The 13013-nt window shown below is 45.1% G+C and overlaps 1 protein-coding gene across 1 annotated transcript in view; it reads left to right on the forward strand.

Annotated features, from left to right (window-relative positions):
• The window catches only part of LOC145414694 (periodic tryptophan protein 2 homolog), a 632863-nt gene extending 622957 nt beyond the window's left edge, over window positions 1–9906 (forward strand). Inside the window, exon 19 of the mRNA XM_080284215.1 lies at window positions 9414–9906. Coding sequence (XP_080140341.1) covers window positions 9414–9582 — 169 coding nt within the window. The 3' untranslated portion in view covers window positions 9583–9906. The remainder of the gene's footprint in view (window positions 1–9413) is intronic.
• The last annotated feature ends 3107 nt before the right edge of the window (window positions 9907–13013 follow it).

The following is a 13013-nucleotide window of genomic DNA, read 5'->3' on the forward strand; positions in this document are numbered from 1 at the left end:
GTCACCAATCTCTTCACCTCCCTTCTCCTGCTCACGTTAGCCTCTCTCTTATCTCTCTCATCTTCTCCCCTACCTCCACTTGCTAGCCATTCGCTATATGCCTTCTTCTTTTGTTCCACAGCTTGTTTCACCTCATCATTCCACCATGCTGTCCCTTGCATACCCCTGCATCTCCTCCTCACTCCACAAACCACCTCACATGCAGTGCCTATCTCTACTGTTAATATCTTACATACATCTTCCACCCCTTCCATCTGCTCTAACTCATACCTTCCCAATCTTTCTTCCACTATGCTCTTATACTCGGACATTTTCTCTCTATCTTGCAACTTCTCCACTCTTCTCACAGGAGCTGTTTCCTCCTATCTCCCCCTTCATTTCTTCACCCATTATCTTTCCAGCCTTACCTTGGCCATCATTAAGTGATGATCTGAGATTCCATTCCCCCACCCTCTCCACACCCTTCCATCCAACACTTGTCTTCTCATTCGCTCATCCACATTGCCTTTCTTTCAACAGGTTCACCATCCATCTTCCTCGTGACTCTCCATGTATACCTGTGGATCGTCTTATGCCAAAAGGTGTTGGCCATTGCCAACCCCGTACCAGCACAGATGTCCACCAAAGCACTACCATTCCCATCTACTTCAGCTGGCACACCCCACTGACCAACCACTCCGTCCACTCATACATTCCCAACTTTCCCATTCATGTCTCCAATCAAAAACACTTGCTTCTCTCACACTTGACCATACATGCTTCTACACTTGCCCAAAGCTCATCTTTCACTTTTGTCACTCAGTCCTCTGTTGGCTCATATGCACATACAATCGCCCAAGCTTGTATGCCTACTTTCATCCCCACCCATACAATCCTTTCACCCACTGTTCCATACTCTCTTATGTTCTCCTTCCACTTCTTGCGTATCATCAGACATACTCCCTCTCTTGCCCTCTCATTCTCATTAACTCCTGCATATATTCCTAAACCAGGGGTCGGCAACCTTTTCAGTGCGAGGGCCAGAGAAAGCTTCTAGGAGTAGCCTGCGGGCCGGAGTGCCAAAGAGAACCCAAAAGTGACAGTGTACAAAAATTTTATAGAAAAGCAGGCAAACCAGTGACTAGATTACAAGAAATTTATTGAAAAACATGCAAATCATTGACTGCCGAAAACAGTTTGTGACAATATACAAAAAAAAAAATATAGAAAAGCAGGCAAACCAGTGACTAGATTACAAGAAATTTATTGAAATACATGCAAATCATTGACTGCAGAAAACAGTTTGTGACAATATACAAAAATTTTATAGAAAAGCAGGCAAACCAGTGACTAGATTATAAGAAATTTATTGAAAAACATGCAAATCATTGACTGCCGAAAACAGTTTGTGACAATATACTCATTTAGTTGGCTAGGCTGTTGCGGGCCGGATTGTTATATAAATATCAAGCAGGGTGACGGGCCATGAGTTCGGACTCTCCAGGCCGGCTCTGGCCCGTGGGCCGGAGGTTGCCGACCCCTGTCCTAAACTGTACTCCCATTCTCTCACCCTTTCACCTTTCCATTTAGTTTCATTCAGTCCACATACATCCACTCTTGCATCCTTAAGCACCTGAACAATCTCTCTTTCTTTCACTGCATCATTCACTCCTCTCACATTCCATGTTCCCACCTTTAGAATGTCCTTTGTCCATTCCTTAGTCGTCAACGCATGGCCCGTCCTGGTCCGAGGCGCTTTGCTTGCTTATTAGTTCTTTTTTACGGGGTGGGGCACTAACCCAACTTATTGTAACCACAGTTATGATATAATAATGTATTGTATAATTACAGTGACTGCTGAAGGAAGTGACTTGAGTCAGGTGGATGTCTGTACATACATTCAGTAGGAGGTGGGTGGATGTGGGACGTTCGCAGGAAGTCCGGTACAGGGGTGGATCAGCCAGAAAGATTGTTCAGAAGGATTGCTACTATAAGTTGTTTTGACGGGGGGGACCGATGTATATGGGGGTGTGGGGGTGTTGGTTGCAGAGAAATGGGTGGAATATGTTATGAGAGTAAGTGATACGATATTAGTTGTGAAAATTTTGTTCGGTGGAATGATGTTTGCAATTATATCGGCATATGCTACAAAGGCAGGCTTGGATGAGGTAGGGAAGGATAGATTTTGGGATGACTTAATACATGTAGCAGGTGGTATGGGGGATGATGAGATAGTGGTTTTGGGAGGGGACTTAAATGGTCATGTACAGTAGGTGAAGCAGCTCAAGAATATGAAAGAGTACATGGGGGATGTGCATATGGTACAAGAAATGAGGAATGGAAAAGGATACTCAAATTTGGGGAAACAATGAACATGATTGTGTGCAACACACATTTTAGGAAAAGAGAGAGTAGGTTGATTACATATGAATTTGGAGGAAATAGCAGTCAGATAGATTATTTTCTGGTCAGGAGGGCTGATAGGAGGTTAGTGAGGGATGTTAAAGTTATAGGGAGCAAGAAGTGTGTGCTGCAGCACATATTATTAATGAGTGACATGGTGCTAAAAGAAAAAATGATGAAAAAGAGGACTTATGTACCTAGGAGGAAAATATGGAAGTTGGAAAACCAAGCAGTAAGGGATGCTTTCTATAATGAGATGAGGAGAGTGGTGGCTGAACAGGAAGCCGTTGACAGAGATGTTAATGAACACTACAGAGCTCTCAAGAACAACCTCTTGAGATTTACTGATGCAGTATGCGGTAGAATGAGAGGCCCACCAAGACATAAAGTAACTTGGTGGTGGGATGAGGATGTAGAAGCTGCAGTTTAGGAGAAAAGAAGGCTTTTCCGGGAATGGAAGAAGGATGGTGACAAAGAGGAATACTTGGCTGCCAAGTGTAGGGCGGGAAGCGAAGTATACAAGGTGAAGTCTGAGTCGCAGAGACTTTTACTTGATAACCTAAATCATTTGGAATGGAAGAATTCAGTCACTACTCGTTATATGTTGGGGTTATGTCAGTTCATACCTTAACATATAATGATTTTATCATAAATTGGGAGGTTGAAACACATTGTAAAAGGGAGGTTACGTCAACTCAGCTTCCCAAAATCACCTACCCAAGCCTGAAACATAAATGACAACTCACCTCAATTCCTTCCTGTGTCGGTTCAAGTCATCACCAAGTCTTCCCCCTTGAGGCTGAAGGGACAGCTAGTGCTTACAGGCACTAGTGATCAGCCTTTGAGTCAGACAGTAACAGGTTAGGGGGAGCGGAATCCGACTGAGTGCTGACTGGTGAGGTCGGTACGGCAGTCGAGCAGCTGGTGGATGGTCTGGGAGAGATGGCGGTGGGGTGTCTAGTGGCAGCTGGCTTGAAGAAGGCGGTGATGTTGGTCTGTGAGGCTTGCCTGTGACATTGGTCAAGGAGCTCATGATACTGTACACCTGTAACGCCTGATTGACCTGGTAACGGGAATGGGAACTCCTGGTGGAAATCGGATCACGTTCTCCCATTTGCTTCATAAACTCGTTAGTGCCATTAATGAACTGTGTGAAGAAGATGACTGACAGTTCACGCTGTGGCTGTACCTCCGGTTCGTCCTCTGTCTCATGCGCCCTCTGTTCTTGAATTTGGAGGAGCTCCATTTGACAGTTCTTCCGAGTGGCTCTGTAGCAGTTCCTCAACGTCTTCCTCATTTACCTCATGGAAGCCTGCCCTGTGATACAGGGACAGGAACTGCCCACGGATATCCTCAACAGATAAAGCTGGAGTGTCAGAGGCAAAGTCAGGGAAGGAGTGCACACACTCAGGCCAAACTTTTTTCCAAGCTGAGAAGAGTGTCTGTGGCGTCACCTCTTTTCAAGCCAGCACGATGTTGTCAATGGCTGCCTTGATGTTGTACCCTTTCCAAAAACCCCTCACCGTCACCTCGGCGTCTGTATCTATGGCTTGCACTAATTGCTCCAGGGTGAGGCGGAGGTAACATGCCTTAAAGGCAGCGATCACATCCAGATCAATTGGTTGTAGGACAGAGGTGGTGTTGGGCTGTAAAAACGTCACTTCGATGTTGTCTGCCCATTCCTGCATGACTAGAGGGTGGCTGGGGGCATTGTCCACCAAGAGGAGGAACCGATTGGCCAAGTTGCAATGGGAGGCATACTCCTTCAGTGCCCCCGACAGATAGCCTGAGACATACTGTAGTTCTGGCAGAGGCCGGTGGTAAGCCAGGCTTTTGGGTTGGCTTTCCAAATAACCCCCAGCTTTTCCTTGACAAACCCAGCCAAGGCCCTTGGGTTCTCCCAGTGATACACCGTCAAGGGCTTCAGCATTATGTCTCCCTCAGCGTTAGCCCCAAACAGGAGTGTAACTCTATCCTTTGACGCCTTGAAACTGGGCGCCTTCGTCTCTTATGAAAGATGTAGGTCTTCTTTGACATCCTTTTGCAAAATAGCCCGGTTTCGTCAAAGTTAATCACCTGTTTGGGGCTATAGCCCCCACTGGTGATTCGCTGTTGCAGTAGGGCGGGGAAACTGGCGGTGGCCTCAATGTCTGCACTCGCTGCCTCGCCATGCAGGGTCAGACCCTTAAGGCCAGCCCGGTTCTTGAAGCGGACAAACCACCCAGGACGCCTTAAAATCATCCTTTGGCTTCTCCACAGCCTTCTTCGTCACCGTCTCCCAAAGTGAAAGGGCCTTGGTGGTGAATATGGACATTGAGAGTGGTGCCTTTTGTCGGGTCCTGTCCTCCACCCACAGCTGCAGGAGGCGCTCCATCTCCTCCACACAGGGATCCCAGACCTTGATGATCCTCTTGGCCCCCATTGTGGAAGCAGTCTCACCAGCTGCTAGTACAGCTGCCGTATTTTTCAGAACAGTCGAGACAGTCGACTGGGGGAGCTTGAGGGAATTGGCAATCTTGCTGGGGCCTTGGCCATTCCTGTGCCTCTTAACAATGTCCAACTTAACATCTAGGGAGAGTGAACGCCTCACCCTCTTAGACAGGGCATCATCGCCCTCACTCACTCGACGCTTCTTACCACCTCCCATAGCACTGTGGCACCCTTCTGCACCACCCATAACACTGTGGCGCTCACCTGCACCACCCTTAACACCACCCTTAGCACTGGGGCCCATACCTGCGCCAACCTTAGCACTGGGGCCCATACCTGCACCAACCTTAGCACTAGGGCCCATACCTGCACCAACCTTAGCACTGGGGCCCATACCTGCACCAACCTTAGCACTGGGGCCCATACCTGCACCAACCTTAGCACTAGGGCCCATACCTGCACCAACCTTAGCACTAGGGCCCATACCTGCACCAACCTTAGCACTGGGGCCCATACCTGCACCAACCTTAGCACTGGGGCCCATACCTGCACCAGCCTTAGCACTGGGGTCCATACCTGCACCAACCTTAGCACTGGGGCCCATACCAGCACCAACCTTAGCACTGGGGTCCATACCTACACCATCCTTAGCACTGGGGCCCATACCAGCACCAACCTTAGCACTGGGGCCCATACCTACACCACCCTTATTAGCACTGGGGCCTACACTGGCACTGCCCTTACCACCAGGCACACAAATCCACAGTACAGTACAGTAATTCACCAAAAGAAACACTATCACACCAATACAAGCAGCGTTACTCACGTACAGTAAATCGTTGCAACAACACAATAATCACACTTGCTTAAAGTTGGCCTGGTGCTACACGATGTCTACTGTAGTACGATGCTTGGCTGAGAGGTGACGATAACAGGGGGGCAGACGTGAACGAATGGAAAAGACAGGGCATTGAAGGGATGGCGGGACCTGAACCATAACAGCGAGCTGCATGCCAGGGCCGCCATCCTTCCTGAGACAAGCGACAGTCACCTTGCATGTGCCTGGCGCTTCGTACAAAATTTTCCGAGGGCAATATTATTATAGCGGGAAATTTATTGTAAATCGGATTTTGGGGTGGAACTCTTCTATTATCGTCATAGCGAATTATCATATACCGAATCAACTTATAACGAGTAGTGACTCTGATATTTAAGGTGACAAATCAGGTGAAGAGGGATAATCAGGATACTATAGGTGAGCAGTGTGTGAAGAATGATGATGGAAGGCTGGTGGTGAACAGTGGGGATATTAAAGATGCATGGAGAGAGCATTATACCAAGTTGTTCAGTGAGGAGTTTGACTTGATCAGGGAAGGTTTGGAGCCAGCAGATCCAGTGTTTGGCCCTTGGCCTTTGACGCTGTTACTGTGAGGGAACCAATAGGCAGGATGCAAATGGGGAAGGCAGCAGGTGTGTCTAGGGTGACTGCTGAAATGTTGAAAGCCTTAGGAGATATAGGAGTGAGGTTAGTCACTGACGAGATAAATATGATTATATATGAGTGTGTTGTCCCGGATGAGTGGCTGTAAATGTGTACAAGGGGAAGAGTGATGGCCTGGAAAGAGGAAATTATAGATATAAATCTTTTACTGTAGATCAGCTAATGAAGGTATTAAAGAGAGTTCTAGAAGGTATGATTAGAGAAAGAGTGAATATTGATGAGATGCAGTTTGGGTTTATGCTAGGCAGGGGGACCACTGATGCCATTTTTATATTTCAACAGCTTCATAAAAAATATATAGAAAAAAAAAAAAAAAGGAACTGTGCTTTGTTTTTGTTGATTTGGAGGAGGTCTTTGACAGAGTCCCTAGAGAGGTAGTGAAGTGGGGAATGAGAAAGCTTGGGATGGAAGAGTGGCTGGTTAGGGTGGTTATGGCCATGTATGTGGGTGCTTGCACCCAGGTAAGAAAGAGAATGGAGAGTAGAGTGATGAGTTTTCCGTGAATGTTGGTGTCCATCAGAGGTCAGTTTTGAGTCCCCTGTTGTTTATCATGGTACTTGAAGCCCTCTCACCTGATTTCAGATATGAACTCCCATGGGAGATGTATCCTGATGATTTGGTGTTGATGGCAGAGATGAAAGGGAGGTGGAGGAAAGATTTAAGAAGTGGAGAGATGGTATGGGGCACAAGGGCTTAAGAGTAAATGCAGATAAAACAAAAGCGATGATATCTAGGGTTGGTGGTGATATTGTCAAAGAAGAGCGAGAGTTGCCATGTGCAATTTGCCACAAGGGTGTGGGAAGTAATTCCATCTTTAGCAGTGTTTGTGATAAGTGGGTGCATAAGAGATGTAGTGGTATTAGAGGTAGACTGCGAGATAATGCTGATTTTGTGTGTGCAGCATGTCAGGGAGAGCAGGTGGAGATTGTTAGGTGTGAAAGGATTGAACTTGTTGGTGAGTCTTTTGAGTGTGTGGAAGATTTTTGTTATTTGGGAAACATGTTATGTGCTGAATGTGGGGCTGGAGTGAAAAGTGGTTGTGGTTGGAAGAAGTTCAGGGAGCTGTTGCTTCTCCTGACATTGAGAGGGCTCTCCCTTCATGCCAAGGGATCTTTGTATGCATCATGTGTTAGGAGTGTAATACTGTATGGTAGTGAGACCTGGGCAGTAAAGAAAGAGGATATGTGCAGGCTCAAATGTACAGAAATGACAGTGTTTAGGTGGATGTACAGTACTCGTCAGAAGTATTCAGCGTTGTCCGCCGGGCGCGCAATACTTATGGCCCAAAAAGAATCACCCATTTTTGGGGGTACGAATTGAGCCACAAGTTTGAGCTCCGAGCATGACGTCACGGTAGCTTGAGGCCTTCCGACAAGCTGGTTGGTTCCCGCCTCAGTCGCCCATGGGCTGCCTGAGAGAGAGGAACTCCGCCGAGTGTCCCTCTCAAATTGCGCCATTTTTTACCGAGTGTCCCGCAGTGTTTTGGCCTTTAAAACTTTGTTATGGCACCTACCCGTGAACTATCGAGTGAAATCATATCCCAGATCATTGCTCTAAAGGAGGCAGGCCACCAGACAAAGGAAATTAGTGAATTGGTTGGTGTGGCACGATCGACAGTGCGTCGTTGGTGTGCGCGGTTTCGGGAGGAAAACAGTGGTGAAGTTCCCACAAAGGAACCGAGGTCTGGTAGGCCTAGGAAAACTTCCCCAAGGTCTGTTAATGTTTTAAAACGTGCAGTGGAGTTTAATCCTCGTGTGAGTGCAAGGAAAATTAAGGAGAGCAACCCAGAAGTGATTGGTGAGGTGTCAGTGAGAACAGTGTCTCGTAGGGTGCATGAGCTTGGTTACACAAGTCACAGGCCTGTGAAAAAGCCTCTTCTCTCTAGCAGCCAGAGAATTCGTAGGCTTGCCTTTGCTAATAAATATCTAAACTGGGGTGAGGAGCAATGGTTGTCAGTGTTGTGGTCTGATGAGGCAACGTTTAGTGTTACCTGTAACAGAGGAGCACGCAAAGGTAGTGACCCACTTGACCCACGGTATGTAGAAAGCACAGTTAAACATCCTGATTCACTCATGGTATGGGGTTGTTTCTCAGGGAAGGGTTTGGGGAAGCTTGTTGTACTTCCCAAGAACCTCAGAGTGAATCAGGATGATTACCTGGAGCTTCTGTGTGATCATTTACCAGACTCCTTCGAGCTAACAGGTGCACGAGTGTTTCAGCAGGACGGTGCACCTGCTCACAAGGCCAAATCGGTCACCAATTGGCTTCGTGACTGTGAGGTATCATTCATGACAGACTGGCCAGGAAATAGCCCAGACCTCAACCCGATTGAAAACCTCTGGTACCTCATAAAGAAGAGTCTCCAAGGGAAGGACATGAGCTCTCTGCCTAAGCTGGAAGCCGCCATTCGTGACTCCTGGGACAAAATACCGCTCCAGCACCTCAGGAGCCTCGCCCTTTCACTTCCAAGACGTCTCAGGTCCGTGAAGAAACGTAAAGGCTACCCTACGAAGCACTAAAGGTAAATAAAATGCATTATTTATATGTTTTTTCAATGTTGAAAGGTTTGTTTCTCAGGAGGGACGCAGGGCGCTCCATACTTCTGACAAGCACTGTACAGTGCATCCCTGAGTGCAAGGTCTGGAGGGGCTTGGTTTATGATGGATTATTGAGAGGTAGGATAGGACTGGAGTGTATTGGTGTTGTGATGAGGAGAGGTAGATTGTGGTGGTTTGGGCATGTGGAGAGGATGAGGGATGATAATTGGGTGCAGAAAGTGAGAAGCGTTTATATTAGGGGTGTACATGCGAGAGGGTAGACTGAAAAAGACGTGGGATGAGGTCATTAAGTGTTACCTGAGGGTTAAGAGACTGAACAGGGAGGCTACCATAGATTAAGCAGCATGGAGAGCCGCCATTATCTGACCAAAGCTGATGCATGCAAACGTGTTGGAGCCTTGAAAAACGAAACGAAATGAAATTCTTCCAGTTTTCATAAAAATCCTACTTTCCAAAAGTCTGTTGATCCCAGTTATGTCAGAATTTAGGAGTTTTACTTTAGTGCATTATAGTTATCTTGAAATTTTGCTGTTTTCTTTCAGATGCAGCAATAATGAGTACATGCTGAGCTACATCATGTCCCAGGCGTCACTTAAGAAAAAGAGGAGAAAAGCTGAAGTATCACCAGAAGCAGAGACTGCAGATGATAATATGTCTTCTGATGGTGATGACAGGAACATGGAGATATTGTTCAGTGATGAAGAGACATAATTATGGAATAGTACCTGTGTCTTGAAACCAGTTGACTTACAGTGTTGTATACACTTTATAAATTGTTGTCTGATGTTAAATGTTAAAACAATACTATCTATCTGTTATCAGTCATCATTTATATATATATATATATATCCCATTGGCTCCCAAATTTCCTGTTTGAGGGATTTTGCTGGAAGGGTGCTAAGCATACTGCCCTCCGCCTGTCGGCTCATAGTTGCGAAGCTCCTAGGTCCCTACGCCGGGATTTCCTTCTTTATTAAAATTTGAAAATACCCAGTTCCGTCCTATATTGAGGATACTGGGCGCCAATGGGATGTATAGATGGATAGATAGATAGATAGATAGATAGATATATATATATATATATATATATATATATATATATATATATATATAAAGAGTATATATATATATATATATATATATATATATATATATATATATAAAATATATATATTTTTTTATATATATATATATATATATATATATATAAAATATATATATATATATATATATTATATATATATATATATTATACTGACGTACAATAATTTACTGATTTGAAAAAATATGATGTTAAGAAAAATTATCTTACATTTTATTTCTCCTTAATAGACTTGTCACTTTGAGGGGCTGAATCTAACCAGGTAACCTACCTCTTTAACCCCCCTCAGGGCTGATTCAGTGTAAGATATTTTACCTTGTGAGTCATTGTTTGATAACTAGGCTGTAATTGTACCCCTGTACAAAAATAGAGGTAAGCGAAGTGAGTTCAAGAATTATCGTGGCATAAGTTTACTGAGTGTGGTAGGGAAGGTATATGGAAGAATTATTATAGAGAAAGTAAGAGAGATGTCAGAAGTCCTAGTGAGTGATGAAAAGGGTGGCTTTAGGAGTGGCAGAGGATGTGTGGATCAAATATTTGCAGTGAGACAGATAGCAGAGAAGGCTTGTGAGAAGTACCATAAGGTGTTTATGGCATTCATGGATCTGGAAAAAGCATACAACAAAGTAGACAGAGAGGGATTGTGGAAAGTTTTGTGCATGTACGGTGTAGCTGGTAAGCTGCTAGGTGCTGTCAAGAGTTTTTTATGATGGTAGCAAAGCATGTGTAAGGGTTAATGGGCATCTAAGTGGTTCACGATCGGTGTGGGCGTGTGACAGTGTTGTGTGATGTCCCCATGGTTGTTCAATATGTATATGGATGGGGTGATGAGAGAAGTAAAAACACGAGTAATGGAGAGAGAGATGGTGTTTGTAATGAATGGTGATAGATGGAATCTCAAATTTGTTGTATGCTGATGATGCAGTACTGCGTGCAAGTACAGGACAAGAACTTGGTAGGCTAGTGCAGAGTTTTGCTGATGTCTATGAGCGTTGCGCCTTGAGAGTAACTGTAGAAAAGAGTAAAGTGATGGTTACTGAGAGAGAAGGTGACTCCCAGTGTGATGTTACAGTGAATGGAGAGAGACTGGAATTGGTGAGAGAGTTCAAATACCTGGGTACAGTGATAGAAAAGAAAGGAAAATGTGCAAAATAAGTTGAAAGTAGAGTGACACAGGGAAGAAAAGTAGCTTGTGCAATGAAGGCCTTGATAAGAAACAGAGGCTTGAGTGGTGCAGCTGCACAAGGCTTGCATGAGGGAGTGTTAGTGCCAACCTTAACATATGGATGTGAGACTATGGTGTGGCATGAAAATGAAAAGTCAAGAGTAAGAGCAGTGGAGATGGGACTGCTGAGGAATGTATGTGGAATACAGAGGGTGGATAGGATACGAAATAATGTGATTCGTGAAAGGTGTGGAGTGAGGAAGTCAGTGGACACCATAATCGAAGAGAGTGTACTGAGATGGTATGGTCATGTGGCGAAAATGGATAACAATAGAGTGGTGAAAAAGGTATATCTGAGCGAATTTGAAGGAGGGAGGAGGCGAGGTAGGCCAAGGAGAAGGTGGAGAGATGTGGTGGATGGGTGTTTGAGGAAGAGAGGTTTGAAATCAATGAGGCTAGGGAGATCGAGCTGGCTGGATGAATGTTGTGAAGAGAAGTGCATGATCAGGGATTTTGGCACCGCTTTTAACGTGGCAGCATCTGGATTGACTCAGTCGGATACATTTGTGTGAAGCTACTCCTCACCCTGCCCATGGGTGGGAAAGGAGGGCTGGATGATGATGATGATGATGAGTCATTGTTTGATAACGAATATAAACTGTACCTCAAATGAGGTTTGTAGCTTGGCCCATGTAGACTTTCACTGTGCCTGATATGAGGTCTGTAGCTCGACAAGGGTTAAACCATTCCTGACTCTTGTAAATCAAACAAATGTACAATACCCTCGTGTCCTTTACGCGTTTGTCCAGTACTACTTTCATCCAGTATGGTCGGCAAAAAAATAAATAATTTATTACTGTAGTACAGATTTGTTGGGCTAGTGCGGATTGGCCGTGCAAAATGGTCCAAATCCGAGGAGTTCTTCTCTAGTACTGATGTGCTGCGTCCACTACTACTACCTGCATGTGTGCGGAAATATTGCCAACACAGAGGAATGTTTCCCTAGTGCTGCCGCGCCAGTCCAGTATGCCTTCCTCGTGACGTGTGCCAGTCAAATTGCAGTATTGCACTGCCTGATGACAAAGATGACGATGTGTCAGTGTGTGACCATAAGGGATTTATGAGGGAGGTTGAGGCAGAGAGGCCTCCTCAGGATCCTGAAGACCCTCCTCCAGAGGGTCAGTAGGACCTCCTACAGCCTCGGAAACCTCTTCCCCCCCCACAGCCCATCACCACTCACCTTAAAGGTTGGTAAAATCTTAATTGTGTCAAAATGTAGTTAAGTTGAATTTTGAGGGGACTTTTTCAAGGTCTGTCTGACATTATTCATATTTCTCATAAGGTCTGTTGTTTGTGCAGTACGGATTTAGTCCAGTACGGTAGTACTGTCTGACAAAAATACCGTACTGGATGTGAGGGTACTGTACTGACAATATTTAGAAATGACTCAGCTGTACAACAGAGTGGTGCTTAGGCTCAGATGGCAGTGGGCATGGACATGCTTTGTGGGAACATGTGGTCTAGCAAAACTGAGTCCAAAGGTGTTTCTTGCATGCTTTTCACGTGGAAAATGCGGACATAGAATAATGGCAGTGTATTTCTCATTTGGAGTTGCTCTATATTACAGTGGCTGCATGTCCAACATGCATTTCTGTATTAGTAAATCACCTTTGGTACAGAAAACACTCAAAATATTCAATTAAAAAAATTTTAGTTTAGTATGGAAAACTTATGTTAGAACATATGCTTCCACAGATGTACATTAAATCTGAGGAACTTTGGGGGGTCCATTATTCAGGGAAGCTGAGAAATGGCAGTGTCTTCCTCATTTGGAGTTGCCATATACTACAGTGGCTGCATGTCCAACATGCATTT

This window comes from Coenobita brevimanus, chromosome 100 (assembly GCF_032717465.1).
Source record: "Coenobita brevimanus isolate Jiangsu-jjx chromosome 100, ASM3271746v2, whole genome shotgun sequence".
In the NCBI taxonomy this organism is placed as follows: domain Eukaryota; kingdom Metazoa; phylum Arthropoda; class Malacostraca; order Decapoda; family Coenobitidae; genus Coenobita; species Coenobita brevimanus.